Genomic DNA, 16,839 nt, shown 5'->3' on the forward strand with positions numbered 1-16,839 from the left:
TTTTAGATAATGTCTCTGGTAATGCATTTTGGGAATGTGGCGGTGGGACTGGGTGGAGAGACACACACAACTCCAGCCATAGAAATGTTAATGATATCTACAGGACACTCAGCAGGAAATGAGAGTGATCTGGGACTAATAAAAACCGAAATGTAATTTGTGCAGATATATGAGGGAGGCAGATGTAGCCTTCAGAGCAGTCTGGGTTTGTATGTATAAACACACAGCCAGGGAAGACAGGAACTGGCATTTTGTGTCCTGGTCTTAGAAGTGGCCCACCAGCAGTCCCGAGTGTGCTCTGCTCTAGGAAGGTAGGGACAGGAGGCCCCAGGCCGTCCACCTGAATAGATGCTGCCTCCAGCCCCTCTGGATTAGCACAGCTTGGGGTATTTCATGTAAACCACGAGGACTGGACTAGATCCAAAGGGTAGGTGGGCACTGTCCTAGTGAGGGTAGAGATAGGAGTAATGAGCTGTGGGTGGGGCGGGCAGGAGGCTTTAACAACCTGGGGAGGAGGGAAGTTGCTTTAGGGGCAGCTGGGTCGGGCCTACTGCTGTGAGCTCTGGGGTTATCTGGATGCCTGGGCATGCCCTGACCCCCAGACAGAGTTCTTTTGCTCCCTTCCCTGGGTCAATTCTAAGACAAAGGAAGGAAGGCACCTTTGTGGGATCCAGACCAAAGGGAGGCTGGGCCGCCCTGCCAGTGCAACCTCTCCATTCCTACCCCTCACACCTTTGTGTTTCTGTGAGGCACCTACCTCTCCACCCCCACATTTTCTTCTCAACAAACAAACAAACAAACAAAACCCCTGAAACCTTTGTGGTCTGAGGTAGGCCACACCTCCATCTTAGTATGTTTTGGAATAAGAACTGGAAAGTCCCAATTCCCTCCTGGGGGCTAGAGCTGCTTAGCCCTGGAGAACCTGTACCTCCTGCCTTCAGCCTGTGTGGTGGCTGACTAAACCCTGACATGTGGAGCACAGGCTCAATAGCTAGCCTCTGTGATTTCTTCAAAGCTTGGGGGCATTCCTCTCTTCTACCACTGAGGGTTTCTGGGGTAACCAAACCAATCAGTTGAAGGAAACTAGCCAAGGTGCACAGGCCTGTGTTAAGACTCTGTCCACAAAAGCCCCTGCCCTCCTGGTAGATCAGACACTGCCTGCCCTTGTCCCCCAGATCAGGAGCAGCTCAGCAGGAAGGGACAGAGAAGAGGCAGGGTAGTATGGTCTCTGGTGGCCAGCAGACTGCATCTTTGTCCCCTATTAGTATGCATCCCCACATTCTGGACTACATAATCTGTTCATACACCTATGATACCCAACAACAGGAGGCAGGTGCTACCATCCTTCATTCCCAGCAGTCAGGGGAGGGGGTTCTTTATGTGGACAGTTGGCTTAGCAACCCCCAGTCAACATCTGCCAGAAGGGACAGAGTCCAGATGGCTCTGCAGGGGAGGTGTGTGTGAGTGTGCATGTACATGTGTGGATTCCTGTATGTGCAGTCACAGCAGGTCTGCCGAACAGCCTCTCCCTGACTGGGGAGGGGTCTTCCTGTGTGCCTAGTGTGGCTGGGTCACGCTTAAGTAGGGCTACTCAAAGACTAAGATTATGGGATCCGGTAGGCCCAGGGCACAGAGTGGAATTGCTCTGCTAATCTGAACTGTCTGCGAGGGCTGGGCGTGGTGCTACAGACAAGCAGATAGAGGGAGGAGCTGGCAAGAGGGTCCTAGGGCAGCCATTCCTGTGGCTTGCTCTGTGCAGTCTGTCTTGGGCTGTCCATGTCAGTGGCAGTTCTCCTCAGCACGGCTCAGCTGCAGGCACTGTGGAAGCAGGATTTCAGAGCACACCTCACAGACCCAGAGGTTGTCAATATGTGCACAGCTGGTGAGAAGGTGGCTGGGAGGGTGCTGGCGGAGGCGGAGAGTGGAGCATGGCCCGTCTGAATTGTTTTCCTCTGCACCACCCCTCTCTTCACAGATAGCCGGCCCGCGTCATGCAGTCTTTTCGAGAAAGGTGTGGTTTCCATGGCAAACAGCAAAACTACCCACAAACCTCACAGGAGACATCGCGCCTGGAGAACTACAGGCAGCCAGGTCAGGCTGGGCTCAGCTGTGATCGGCAGCGGCTGCTGGCCAAGGACTATTACAACCCACAGCCCTATACAGGCTATGAGGGTGGCGCTGGCACACCTTCTGGCACGGTGGCCACGACAGCTGCAGACAAGTACCACCGAGGCAGCAAGTCCCTGCAGGGGAGGCCGACTTTCCCCAGCTATGTTCAAGACAGCAACCCCTACCCAGGGCGCTACTCTGGCGAGGAGGGTCTTCAGACCTGGGGGGGTCCACAGCCACCACCTCCCCAGCCACAGCCTTTGCCAGGAGCAGTGAGCAAGTATGAGGAGAACTTGATGAAGAAGACGGTGGTGCCCCCAAACAGGCAGTACTCTGAGCAGGGCCCCCAACTTCCCTTCCGGACTCACAGCCTGCATGCCCCACCACCACAGCCTCAGCAGCCCCTGGCTTACCCCAAACTCCAAAGGCAGAAACCGCAGAACGACCTTGCCTCCCCTCTGCCCTTTCCCCAGAGCAGCCACTTTCCCCAGCATTCCCAGTCCTTCCCTACCTCCTCCACCTACGCCCCGGCAGTGCAGGGTGGTGGGCAGGGGGCACACTCATACAAGAGTTGCACAGCACCATCTGCCCAGCCTCATGACAGGCCAATGAGTGCCAATGCCAGCCTGGCCCCGGGGCAGCGGGTCCAGAATCTCCACGCTTACCAATCAGGCCGCCTTGGCTATGAGCAGCAGCCGCAAGCACTTCAAGGCCGGCACCACACCCAGGAAACTCTCCACTACCAGAACCTCGCCAAGTACCAACACTATGGACAGCAGGGCCAGGGCTACTGTCCACCAGACACAGCTGTCAGGACTCCAGAACAGTATTACCAGACCTTCAGCCCTAGTTCCAGCCATTCCCCTGCACGTTCTGTGGGTCGCTCCCCTTCCTATAGCTCCACCCCATCACCACTGATGCCCAATCTGGAGAACTTCCCCTATAGCCAGCAGCCGCTTAGTACTGGAGCCTTCCCCGCCGGCATCACAGACCACAGCCACTTTATGCCCCTGCTCAATCCATCCCCAACAGATGCTGCCAGTTCTGTGGACCCCCAGGTCAGCAACTGCAAGCCCCTGCAAAAGGAGAAGCTCCCCGACAACTTGCTGTCGGACCTCAGCTTACAGAGCCTCACAGCACTTACCTCACAGGTAGAAAACATCTCCAACACTGTGCAGCAGCTTTTGCTGTCCAAAGCTGCCATGCCACAGAAGAAAGGGGTCAAGAGCCTCGTGTCTAGGACTCCGGAGCAGCACAAGAGCCAGCACTGTAGCCCCGAGGGCAGTGGCTACTCAGCTGAGCCAGCAGGCACACCACTGTCTGAGCCGCCAAGCAGCACACCCCAGTCCACTCACGCTGAGCCACAGGACACTGACTACCTGAGTGGCTCCGAGGACCCACTCGAGCGCAGCTTCCTCTACTGCAGCCAGGCCCGCGGCAGTCCTGCCAGGGTCAACAACAACTCCAAGGCCAAGCCTGAATCTGTGTCCACCTGTTCTGTGACCTCACCTGACGACATGTCCACCAAGTCTGACGACTCTTTCCAGAGCCTGCACAGTACCCTGCCACTGGATAGCTTCTCCAAATTTGTGGCCGGCGAGCGAGACTGTCCACGGCTGCTGCTCAGTGCCCTGGCACAGGAAGATCTGGCCTCTGAGATCCTGGGGCTTCAGGAGGCCATCGTTGAGAAGGCTGACAAGGCCTGGGCTGAGGCTTCCAGCCTGCCCAAGGACAATGGCAAGCCACCCTTCTCACTGGAGAACCACAGCACCTGCCTAGACACTGTGGCCAAGACTTCATGGTCACATCCAGGGGAACCAGAAGCCCTACCTGAGCCCTTGCAGCTGGACAAGGGTGGTAGCACCAAGGACTTCAGCCCAGGGCTGTTTGAAGACCCTTCTGTGGCCTTCGCCACCACTGACTCGAAGAAGACAACCAGTCCCCTGTCCTTTGGCACCAAGCCTTTGCTTGGGACTGCCACTCCAGACCCCACCACAGCAGCATTTGACTGCTTTCCAGACACAACCACTGCCAGCTCGGTGGACAGTGCCAACCCCTTTGCCTGGCCAGAGGAGAACCTGGGTGATGCTTGTCCTCGCTGGGGCCTCCACCCTGGTGAGCTCACCAAGAGCTTGGAGCAGGGGGCAAAAGCCCCAGACAATGTGGGCAAAGCACACGAACCCTCTGCCTGCTTGGGCTTCCAGGAAGACCATGCTGTTGGGAAGCAGGCAGCTGCACTGTCCGGGGATTTCAAACAGCAGGAGGCAGATGGGGTGAAGGAGGAAGTGGGTGGGTTGCTGCAGTGCCCTGAGGTGGACAAAGCTGACCAGTGGTTGGAGGACAGCCGGCATTGCTGTTCCTCCACTGACTTTGGGGACCTGCCACTGTTGCCACCCCCTGGCAGGAAGGAGGACCTGGAGGCTGAAGAGGAGTACTCTTCCTTGTGTGAACTGTTGGGTAGCCCTGAGCAGAGGCCCAGCCTGCAGGACCCATTGTCCCCCAAGGCTCCACTGATTTGCACCAAGGAGGAAGCCGAGGAGGTGCTGGACACCAAGGCTGGCTGGGCCTCCCCATGTCACCTCTCTGGGGAGCCTGCTGTCCTGCTGGGCCCCTCTGTGGGTGCCGAATCCAAGGTCCAGAGCTGGTTTGAGTCTTCACTGTCACATATGAAGCCAGAAGATGGGCCAGAGATGGAGAGAGCCCAAGGTAGTTCCACCACGTCAGAAGGCTCCCTGGCCCCGAAGCCTAACAAGCCTGCTGTTCCTGAGGTGCCCATTGCTAAGAAAGAGCCTGTGCCACGGGGTAAAAGTTTACGGAGCCGGCGGGTACACCGAGGATTGCCTGAGGCTGAAGACTCTCCGTGCAGGGTGCCAGCACTTCCCAAAGACCTCTTGCTCCCAGAGTCCTGTACGGGACCTCCCCAGGGACAGGCAGAAGGGGCTGGAGCCCCAGGCCGGGGGCTATCGGAAGGGCTCCCTAGAATGTGTACTCGCTCTCTTACAGCTCTGAGTGAGCCCCAAACTCCTGGACCTCCAGGCCTGACCACTACCCCCACACCTCCTGATAAACTGGGAGGCAAACAGCGAGCCGCCTTCAAGTCTGGCAAGCGGGTAGGAAAGCCATCACCCAAGGCGGCATCCAGCCCCAGCAACCCTGCTGCCCTGCCTGTCGCCTCGGACAGTAGCCCCATGGGCTCCAAGACCAAGGAGCCAGACTCTCCCAGCGTCCCTGGCAAGGACCAGCGTTCCATGGTCCTCCGGTCTCGCACCAAACCCCAGCAGGTCTTCCATGCCAAACGGCGGCGGCCCTCAGAGAGCCGGATCCCAGACTGTCGTGCCACCAAGAAGCTCCCTGCCAACAACCACTTACCCACCGCATTCAAGGTCTCCAGTGGGCCACAGAAGGAAGGCCGGGTGAGCCAGCGGGTCAAAGTACCCAAGCCTGGTACAGGGAGCAAGCTTTCAGATCGGCCCCTCCACACGCTCAAAAGGAAGTCAGCTTTCATGGCTCCTGTCCCAACCAAAAAGCGAAGCCTCATCCTTCGAAGCAGCAGTGGAAATGGGGCAGATGGGAGGGAGGAGAGGCCTGAGAGCTCTCCTGGCCTCTTGAGGAGGATGGCCTCACCCCAGAGGGCCAGGCCCAGAGGCAGTGGGGAGCCACTCCCTCCCCCATCCCTGGAGACACCTGCTGCGTGCATGGGGTTGGCTACACCATCATCCCTGCCCAGTGCTGTGAGGACCAAGGTGCTGCCACCCCGAAAGGGCCGTGGCCTCAAGCTGGAGGCCATTGTGCAGAAGATCACCTCACCTGGTCTCAAGAAACTAGCATGCAGAGTGGCAGGGGCTCCTCCTGGGACACCTCGGAGCCCAGCCCTACCTGAGAAACGGTCAGGGGGCAGTCCAGCTGGGGCAGAAGAGGGCCTAGGAGCAACGGGCCCTGGGCAGACGCTACCAGCAGCTTCAGGAGCTGATGCGTTGTGCAGAAATCCAGTCAGCAGGTCCCTAAAAGGCAAACTCTTGAGTAGTAAGAAACTGTCCTCTACTGCTGACTGTCCCAAAGCTGAGGCCTTCATGTCCCCAGAGACCCTGCCATCCCTAGGGACTGCCCGGGCACCGAAGAAAAGGAGCAGGAAAAGCAGGACCGGTGCCTTGGGACCCTCTAAAGGCCCATTGGAGAAGCGGCCCTGTCCTGGCCAAACTCTGATCCTTGCTACCCATGACAGGGCCAGCAGCACTCAGGGTGGAGGTGAGGACAGCGCCAGTGGAGGAGGCAAGAAGCCAAAGACAGAGGAGCCGGGACTGGCCTCCCAGCCCCCTGAAGGCCGACCCTGCCAGCCCCAGACAAGGGCACAGAAGCAGCCAGGCCAAGCCAGCTACAGCAGCTATTCAAAGCGGAAGCGCCTCAACCGAGGCCGGGCTAAGACCACCCATGCATCACCCTGTAAGGGACGTGCCACCCGGAGACGGCAGCAGCAGGTACTGCCCCTGGATCCTGCAGAGCCTGAAATCCGACTCAAATACATTTCCTCCTGCAAGCGGCTGAGGGCGGACAGCCGCACCCCAGCCTTCTCGCCCTTCGTGCGGGTGGAGAAGCGAGATGCTTACACTACCATATGCACTGTTGTCAACTCCCCAGGGGATGAGCCCAAGCCTCACTGGAAACTGTCCTCTGCTGCCTCCTCCTCTGTCTCCTCCTCCTCCTCAGAACCAGCTGGGGCCTCTGCGACCGCTTTCCCTGGAGGCCCTGTGCTGCAGCCGAGGCCCTCCCTGCCCCTCTCCTCCACCATGCATCTGGGACCTGTGGTATCCAAGGCCCTAAGTACCTCTTGCCTTGTCTGCTGCCTCTGCCAAAACCCAGCCAACTTCAAGGACCTTGGGGACCTCTGTGGCCCCTACTACCCTGAACACTGCCTCCCAAAAAAGAAACCAAAACTTAAGGAGAAGGTGCGGCTGGAGGGCACCTTTGAGGAGGCCTCTCTGCCTCTTGAGAGAACATTCAAAGGCCTGGAATGTGCAGCCAGCACCACTGCTGCCACCGCCACCGCCACCGCCACAACCCTGGGGAGGCCGTCCAGGCCTGATGGCCCAGCTGACCCTGCCAAGCAGGGCACCCTGCGCACCAGTGCCCGGGGCCTGTCGCGGCGGCTGCAGAGTTGCTATTGCTGTGATGGTCAGGGGGACGGGGGTGAGGAGGCGGCCCCAGCTGACAAGAGCCGTAAACATGAGTGCAGCAAAGAGGCCTCTGCAGAACCTGGTGGGGACACCCAGGAGCACTGGGTCCACGAGGCCTGTGCTGTGTGGACCAGCGGGGTGTACCTGGTGGCCGGGAAGCTCTTTGGGCTGCAGGAGGCCATGAAGGTAGCTGTGGACATGGTAAGAAGCTAGGCGAGCTGGGGTAGGGAGGGATTTAAAGTTCTGACAGACTGACAGGTGTCACCAGGGCTTTGTTGAGGGTCACTTGTGCCCATAGCCAAAGAGTAGCCAGTCCCTTGAGGGAGTGTGGAGGCAAGTTGAAGTGTTCCTGGGGCTACAACAGGACACATTTATCCATCCTGCCCCAGGGTATGTGCCAACAGTTCTGTGTTCCACTGGGCCAGCCTTCCCACACACACTGCCCAAAACCAGAGCTACGGGGTCCTGGCAAGACAGGGCCCTCGCTGAGTTGAATGTCAAGATGGCCTGGTCTCCCTGAACTGGGACTTAGAGAATAGCTCCTAAACAGCGTGTGGCTAAAGCATGAGACACTGGCTCTGGGCAGCCCTGGGTCACCTGGCCACAGAAGCCCGGAAGCTCAACCCCACTGTTTAAATCATCCCTTCAGAAAACTTTGGACGGCGCAGGCACAGCCTCTACCCTTATTCCTTCCTCCCATGGGCAAGGCCACAGCACCTAGCATTGATCTTGAGGAATCTCTCTGGGATCACAGGTCTGGGATGGAGAGAGCATTCTGAGCTCTGGCTGCAACTAAGGTTCCTCAGACCAAAGGGGACTGGCAGAGGCTGCTCCAGAGGCCACATTCCTGAAGTTTTGGTCCCAGGGCATCAGAGCCACTTGTGCCTCTGCAGACCATGCCTTGGGCAGCGAGGCTCCCAGGTCTGCTCCTCTGCACTTACTTTACTGGGTATTCGTACCGGCTCTGTAGATTCCCTTCTCCTCCTCCTCACCTCAGTTCACTGTGGGCAGCTGAGAGAACCCTGAGTGTCCAGCGACTTCCCTCCTCTTCATACTTTACTCCCCAGCTCCTCAGAAGCACTCTGTCCAGGCCCCATCCTTGACCTTGGGGACCACTGTGGATGCTGCCCGTGACTCCAGGCTCCAGTCATCTCCTGCCCATGGTGATAGCTATAGACTTTCTGGGCCCCATTGTCTGCTCATCTTGCTGAGAAGGGCCTGAAATACAAGATAGTACCTCAGCCAGTTCATGCAGCAGGCAGGCACCAAACCCCCATCTTCCTCCCTGTCACTGGCTCCATGGTGACTAAATTTTCACAGCTACCTTGAAATAGTCTTGTCTCCCCCTTCATTAGAAAAGGGGGCTGGAGAGATAGCTCAGTGATTAAGAGCACTAGCTGTTCCCAGGTTCAAGTCCCAGCAGCCACGTGGCAGCTCACAGCTGCCTGTAGCTCCAGTTACACAGACATACATGCAGGCAAAACCCTAATGCACATAAAATAAAAGAAAAAACAATAAGCCTGGAACCCCTGTCCAGCGAGATACCTGACACCCTGCATTACCCAGGCTTATTTGAGGGGTAGGGCTGGGACTCAGTTATCTCATGTCTGCAGTCCCCAGTACTGGGCTCACATAAACAGGCTGAAACACTGGTGAGTGCAGGTAAGGGCCCCTGCTCCCTGGCCTAGTCCGGCCCTGAGCCTTGGGCCTCTTGCTGCCCATGCTGATGCACATACAATATCCTGTTGCGCTGAGGGGAGTGTGTGGGCCATGGAGTCACAGCTGGAGCAGGAGCGGCTCACTGCTGAGCCCTGTCAATGCTGCCATACCCCAGGATAACAGGGAAGGCCAGGAGAGGCTCTCATTGGACAAGGGTTGGCTGCATATTGAAGTCTCCTCCCTGCTAGAAGTAGGCCTGGCTGGCTCGTGACTAGTAGCTGGGGCCTGTTGCCATGATGTACCCTACATCACAGGCTCCTATGACACGCCCGCCACCCTCCCCCCACAGAATACACTGGAGAATAGGCTAGGGTTTTCCAGGTTTCCTGGAGAGTGATAGTTCAGCCTGTTGCTTTCTGCCTCTGTGGCTTGTTGGCACTGCTGTCTCCAGGAACCAAAAGACCCTGGTTCAAATCTGACTTCAGGAAGCCTTATGTCCCCTACATGCCCCAGAATGCAGCTCCCACCCATTGCACTGGCCAGCCTTTGGTCTTCCTGTCTCCACAGTTGCTGCTGTGTCTGATCCTGCTGTGCCCACCTTCCAGGTCTTCAGCCACCCAGGCTGCCCACATCCTCAATCTGCCATCATGCACGCTGCTTCCTGACTAGCTAGATGGGGGATTGCATTTCAGGGACCTGGGGCTGATCATACCCTAGGAGACTGGCGGCCTCTGGGTGTGGGTGACACGGTTGATGAGTTATGCCCCCGGCAAGGGAACTGGGGACAAGAACAAGTCTTCATCTTTCAGGGCCTTAGTCTCTTCATGTTTGTAATGAGCAGTCTTGCTTCAGGAGTTGCTTGGGACTATCTTGCCACAAGGGGACCATAGTTACCCTCAACCACACAGTACTCCTAATGGCCACTGTGAGTGAGTTTGGTCTGTGTTGGGGTTTCCACTGTGCTTCCTCTTCCCCTAGTGACTTAAAAAGTGGGCCTAGAGCTCTAGGTCCTTGGGAGGCTCATCCGGAAGCTCTGCGTGGATGCCGTCCTCTTGCTCGCCCACCCCCACTGGCTGCTCCAGCTACAGAGTGCTTGGACAGAACCCACCCTACCGGGGCAGCCTGAACCTGCTTGAGCCGTGGCTCTGGGTCTACCTGGACCTCTGAGTTTATGGGCTGTCCCTGCTCTTGTTCTCTTTGACCTAGGGAAGACAGTGCTATGCTAGGACTTGGAGCAATGCCTGGCACCAAATGCACTGTTACTTAACTAAAGTGCTCTGAGCCTTCAGTGTCCTCCGCCTCCCTCCTGCCTCACTGCCCCACGGTAACGACAGGCTTGAGAGCAGGGGTGGCCTGGGACCATCTATGTCCCTCCCAATGCCAAGGTTTGGCGTCACTCCTCCTTTAGCCTTCTCATCATTGTCCTCTCCTACCATGTCACAGTCTCTGAGCCCAGCAAAAGTCATTATGGAGAAGGACTGGGCATGTTCTAGGGAACATCAGATTCACATGAGACCAGCCTCTTGGGGGTGATGTCAGCTCTTTCCCCCTCCCCCAGCTCATTTCTGTGCATCTGCTGTTGCCATTGGGTAGAGAGCGTGCTTCTCCCTCGCATGGAAAGGGCCTGTCTCACCATCTGGAAAGTGGAGGGCAGTGAAAGCCACTCCCCTCGCTGCTGCTAGAAGGAGCCAGTGGATGAGGACACCAGAGCCAGCATGTAAGCAGCACCTGACAGATGGTGGCTGCCAGCCATGGCCACTGTGGTGACTAGCAGCACTAGCCCAAGAGGGTCCCCACCCAGTGTGCCAGCCCAGGAGGTGGCAGAGGGCCAACCCTCGAGGGCATTTCACTCCCTGCTGCATCGCAGTGACATTCTGGCAGAAGTGCTGTTGGGCCTGTCTGGACACACAAGGACTCACTTGCCTTCCTCTCTCTTCAGCCGTGTTCCAGCTGTCATGAAGCCGGGGCAACCATCTCGTGTTCCTATAAAGGATGCATCCACACCTACCACTACCCTTGTGCCAATGACACAGGTAAGAGCTGGCCTGGGTGCGACTGCTCTAACTCAGACCCCTCATGATGACTCCCAGGGCCTTCACCTGCCCCAACAACTCTTTATCTTAAGATGCTCTCTTTGCCTCCACCTGCCTTTGCAGTTCCAGGGATGTAGAAATGAGTTGATCCCTCCCTATCTGATCGAGGATTTCCCAGAGAGGCAGACGAATAAGTGATAGAACAGAGATCTGAGCAAGGAGTTCAGAAAGAGTGTGGGCGTGGGCTCATTCCTACTCATGTGGGTCACAGGACCAACAAGGCCAGCCCTAACCCGTCAAGTGGGTAACTTGAAGCACTTGCCTATAAAGAAAGCGTTTAGTTACTGGGAATGGCAAGCAGCACACGCTTGTCCAGATCCAGCCCAGGTGATACTTCCTGTGACCATCACAGCCTCCTAGGCCCCATCTGCAGAGCTGGACCATGAGCAGCTCTTCATTGGAGCAGCAGCAGGACTCTCCAGAAAGTACAGCCTCATGAGTCAGATGCTGTCATCCCCCATTCCTCAGCTCTGGCCTGGTCATTTGTCCTAGTCTGAGCAGTAGAACACCATCAGTGCTGTCTGCCCAATGGGTCCTGGGCCAGCATTAGCCCATGCCGAGCCACCCTGGGAGCTACACAGGGTCTCAGACGGTGACAGTCTTCTGGGGGTGCTGAGCTGCTAACACTTGACAGAAAAGGATGTTAGTGGACGCAGGATTGGGGTCCTCACTGACTCTGCCTCTATCACAGTGTGACCCGTATTAGGATGTGGACTCAACCTAAGTGTCAGGTCTTACTCCCTACCCAACCTGTCTCAGCCAACCCATCAGGTGGCAGTTCACTTCCTGCCCAGTCCTAGCTGCATCTGTGCTGTGTGCTGTCTCACCCACAGCCATACAGAGGCTGGGGCTTTCTGACTTTCTCTGCCCTCCAGGCTTATCCAGCCTCCCCAGGGGCTCAGCCTGAGGGGGCAGACAGGACAGCCATGGTCCTGCAATAGTCATAGACTAGGTGTCTTAGTGACTTTTCTGTCGCTATGATAAAATGCCCTGACAAAAGCAGCTTCAGGAAGTAAAGATTTGTTTTGGCTCAGTCACAGGTCACAAGCCACTACAGTAGGGAAGTCATAGTAACAGGCACACTACATGGATCAGGAAGCAGAGAGCAGACCTGGGTGTGGTGGTGTCGCCTTTAATCCCACCCATTGGGAGGCAGAGGCAGGTGGCTCTCCTGTGAGCTCATGGACAGCCTGGTCTACAGAGTGAGTTCCAGGACAGCCAGGGCTACACAGAGAAACTTTGTCTCGAAAAGGGAAAGTAAAAGAATCAGAAAGGAGCTAGGCATGGTGGCACATTTTATCCTAGCACTTGGGAGACAGAGGCAGGCAAATGTTGAGTTGGAAGCTAACCTGAATTACATAGCAAGTTCCAAGTCAACCAGGGATATAGTGTAAGACTTGTAAGACTCTGTCTCAGACGGCAGGGCAGTTAAAAATTCTTTTGCATGCCTGGTGATGGTGGTGTACGCCTTTAATCCCAGCACTTAGGAGGCAGAGGCAGGCAGATCTCTGTGAGTTCCAGACCAGCCTGGTCTACAGAGCAAGTTCCTGGACAGCCTCCAAAGCCACAGAGAAACCCTGTCTTGAAAAGCCAAAAACAAACAAATAAAAAAGAGTTCTTTTGCAGAGGTCCCAAGTTCGTTCCCAGCACCCACATACTGGTGGCCTACAACTACTTTTAAGTCCATCTCCCATGGATCTGATGCCCTCTTCTGGCTTCTGCTGGTACTGCAATGCACATAGATGGCCACTCATACATATATACACATTGAAAAAATAAAACTTAAGCCTGGCATGATGGCACATGCCTTTCATCCTAACAGTTGGAATACAAAGGCAAACATGTTCAAGGCTAGCCCGGTCTATAGTATGAGTTCCAGGCCAGCCAAGGCTATATAGTGAGACCCACCCTCCCAAAGTAATAATGTTCTTAAAAACAGCAACAGAGAATGGCAGGCCTATGTTCTCATGTAGTTAATCTAATCAAGATAGCTAACTCCCTTATGAGGGCGGGGAGGTGGCTCAGCAGCATCCCTGCTCTTCAGGAGCACCTGGGCTTGACTTTCAGCACTCACATGGTGTCTTGATAATCACCTGAAACTCCAGTTTCAGGGCATTTGATACCCCTTTTGGCCTCCACTGGGACTGGCACACATGGTGCATAGAGCTATTTTGCAGTCAAAGTACCCATAAGAGAGAGTGGGTATGTCAAGCCTGGTTTCCTCATTTTAAGATGTTGATTTGAGCCAGGCAATGTGGTGCACGCCTTTAATCCCAGCACCCGGTGGGGCAGAGGCCAGCTTGGTCTACAGAGAGAGTTCCCTGACAGTCTACACAGAGAAACCCTGTCTTGGAAAAACAAAAACAAAAAAGACGTTGGTCTGGGCAGGGCGGGTGTGAGAAAATAAGGTATTCAGTAGTAGGGCCAAGTTCTTTGTGCTTGCACACCCAGCTTTTACCAGGCTCTGCAGGGGTGGGCTCTAGGTCTGTGCTGTCTGCTTCAGACGTTGACCTAGCACACCCTTATGACAGCAGGAGGCCCTACAAGAACAGGTAACAAGGATTTTGTAATCTGTGCTCTGTTGGCCAAAGGCAGAGCCCTGTAGCAAGGAGTGGGGCACAATAGGAGGGAGCCCCCTGCCACAGCCAGCAGCTGCCTTGTGGTCAGGTTGCACTGGAGCTGTCCCCATTGGATTCATGTCCTCAGCACTGAGGGTGGAGGGCACCTCTGAGCCCCTGTTAGGGAGGTAGGGCCCTGGAAAGCAGCAGTCAGGGCAAATGAAGAGGCCAGAGTGGCTAGCTGGTGAGGCTAGGGAGTGCAGGAACAGACGACCGCATGGGGCCAGCCACTCCTAGGTGTCCTCAGGCTCCTGGATTGCTAGAAGCAAGGTGACCACTCGCTCTCCCCTTCTGCCCCCCACTTGTAAGCGCACATTGGTTACAGCATAGGTTCCAACCTGAACATCTGTATTCAGTCCCAAAGCTGCCTACCCCGCCCCACCCACTCTTCTCCCAGTCCCTGCTCTCACTGTTGGGCGGTTGTTGACTGAGCTGACTGGGAAGTAGCAACCACCCCTGGTTATGTTGTATCGGAACCGAGGTCCAGCCCAGCCCCAGAGCCCAATGTGTATGCCTGAGTGCACCTGCCACAACTGGCCCCAGAGGACAGCCTTTTGTGCCTGCAGTTTCTCAGGTGGGACCCATTGCCCTCCTCTCTGGGTGGAGAAGAGGCAGGAAGCACAGGCAGGCAAGTGTAGGAAGTATATGACCGGGAAAGTGAACCTCCGGCCGGTGGCAGACAAGGGAGGGAAGAGGGCCCACGAGGGCATCCGGGTGGATGGCAGCTAGCAGGGAGTCTGAACCACACGCTGCCCAGGTGTGCATGAAGACGGACTGCTTAGCCGTCCTCACAGGACATCTGGGACCTTGTCACCTACTGCAGCTGGTAAGAATAAGCCCTTCCATCCAGAACACTTCTCTTGCATTTCTGGTTGTGAGCCTAGCCTTTAACTGCTGAGCCATCTCTCCAGCCCCCAGAACACTTCTCTGAACACGAGGAAGGGGAGCTATGACAGCACCCAGTAGGTGACAGTGACTATTCTACAAAATGGATGCTGAGCCTTGGTAGCTGACATTCCAGTCAGTCTGAGACTGCACCTCTCGGTTGTCAGTCACTGGGCAGTCACCGGCGCTTTCTGAGCAAGGGCCTCTCCTGACAGTTGTGCAGGAGGTTGGGACAGGAGTGGCCATGCACAGTAAGGCATGGGGGAGTGGGCACGTGAGGGAGAGAGAGAGAGTTCCTTCCACTCTAGGGAGAGACTGTGTGCTAAGACCTGGAGAGGGCCGTGTAGCAGTGGGACGGGGAGTCTCGGGTGCAGGGCCAGGAGCATCAGGGTAGAGGCAGAGGGCCTGCCTCCCTCCCTCGGGTGCAGTTTGGACTAGTGAGGGTTTTAAGCAGGACCTGGGTGCTCAGAACCAACCCTGGCCACCAGCCTACCCCTGCATCGCCACAGAAAGTTCTCTTTGTTCACAGGTTGTACATTCATTGAGGAGAATTTTACTTTGAAGTGCCCCAAACATAAGGTAGGTGAACAGACTCCCCTGAGAAAGCCCTCTCTGCTCAACTCAGCTTCTCCCTGCCTTGCCAAAGGGTACAGAGGGGGCATGGCCAGGGCCCTAAGGTACTTCCCACGCCCCCGGAGTAGTCTACAGGGTCTCATGTGGAAGGGCTGGGGTCAGCAGTGGTTGGCTCTAACACACTGTCCCTCCACAGAGGCTGCCATTGTAATCCCCACGTGGCCGATCCTCCAAGGAAGAGGAGCTGCGCCCACAGCCGTCCTTGATCCCATCCCAGGTCTTGGTTCCGGCTGCTTCGGGTGCTGGCGTGAGGCCCCGGTTGTGAAGAAACCCTGATCCAGGCCAGACTTGGCGAGGGCAGGCCACCGGGCGGCCAGACCCAGGGCGCGCAGCTTCGGGTGGGGTGCAAGTCCCCTGCAAGTTCTGAAAGGACGTGGCATGCAAGCTGTGCCCCAGGAAGTGGCCGAGGGCGCTGTCGGCTCGGTGGACGACATGGGGCAGGACCCAAGCTTTTCTGTAGAGGCTCAGTCTTGGGGGAATGCAGCCCAGCACCACCGCCCTCTGCCCCAGGCTTTGCCCGGGGTCCTGGAAGGCCTGGGCTCAGGCCATGTGGTCCCTGATGTGGGCTGGCCTGGGGTGGTGCCCTTATGGCTTCTGTTTGTCCCCTTTCCAGTCTTCCACCCCACTTGTTGGAGCCCGGTCTGGAAGCTTGAGGAAACTGGCCCTGGCTACCCCCTAGGCAGATGTGCTGCTGTCCCAAAACACCACCTTGGGTTCCAGGGACTGCTACTCGATTGGCTCGTGGGTGGGGACAGTGCTAGATTTCGTGTACAAACCTGTGTACCCCTCTATATATATGTTACATAGAATGTATATATGTTGGGAACATGCTCGCTTCCGTGTGTCGCTGCTGTGCGTCGTGTGCTTCACAGCACAGAGCCCTAACCTGGCCTTGGGCGGGGTAGGGGCTACAGTGATGTCCCTTCCCTGTGCAACCATCATCACCACCGCCACGGCCAGTACCCACCTGTCCGTTTGTGTTCTCAGCTCTGTCCACGCTTCAATAGGCCTGATGCAGACCCCCTTTCCCTGCAACTTCCTGTACATATGACTGTAAAATGGTAAACGTGTGTATTATATCTGGCCTCGTTATATAGTGTATATATATGTATACATATACATATATATAATATATATGAAGACTGTAAATGTTAAGACAACTAGTGTTCTTATTAGTATATTGCTTCACACTGAAGATTGTGTGTATCGAGCTGTTTCTAAAAGATGTTTATTTTCCTTAAGAGTTAAAAAAAAAAAAACAGTCATTGCATTCAGAAAAAAGTCAATAAAGATACCACGATTGTTTTGGAAGTTTGCGGCCTGTGGATGCCGACCAGATTCCCTAGGGTTTGGGAATGGAGGGAAGGGTCTGGGGACATGAACAGGGGTCCCAGATTGTGCTCAGTTAGTAGACCTATGTGGTCTCAGGTGTACAGAGAGATGACCAGAACGATGTTCCAGACACAGGGGACTATGTAGTCCTGTCGCAACGGGCCTTTGAGGCTGCTGAGTCTGCCCTCAGCGCCCTGGGACCTGGTGAGGAGCTGGGGACAAAGAGACAACTGAGACCATCAAGGTCCCTCAAGATAATGCAGCGAAAGTGCGGTCATGAGAACGTGGGACAGGTTGGTGACACATCATACTACCCCAAGGCAGGTGCCACAAACACAC

General features: G+C 56.0%; 1 protein-coding gene across 6 annotated transcripts in view; it reads left to right on the forward strand.

The window, feature by feature from the left end:
- Rai1 (retinoic acid induced 1) overlaps positions 1–16,479 on the forward strand; it is a 97,934-nt gene extending 81,455 nt beyond the window's left edge. For all 6 annotated transcript variants that reach the window (XM_013111573.3, XM_021225828.2, XM_013111574.3 and 3 more), the window contains 4 exons: positions 1,976–7,481; positions 10,879–10,972; positions 15,065–15,114; positions 15,305–16,479. In XM_013111573.3, coding sequence (XP_012967027.2) covers positions 1,992–7,481; positions 10,879–10,972; positions 15,065–15,114; positions 15,305–15,319 — 5,649 coding nt within the window. In that variant the 5' untranslated portion in view covers positions 1,976–1,991 and the 3' untranslated portion in view covers positions 15,320–16,479. The remainder of the gene's footprint in view (positions 1–1,975; positions 7,482–10,878; positions 10,973–15,064; positions 15,115–15,304) is intronic.
- The last annotated feature ends 360 nt before the right edge of the window (positions 16,480–16,839 follow it).

Source organism: Mesocricetus auratus, unplaced genomic scaffold (genome assembly GCF_017639785.1).
Source record: "Mesocricetus auratus isolate SY011 unplaced genomic scaffold, BCM_Maur_2.0 Super-Scaffold_100007, whole genome shotgun sequence".
NCBI lineage: Eukaryota > Metazoa > Chordata > Mammalia > Rodentia > Cricetidae > Mesocricetus > Mesocricetus auratus.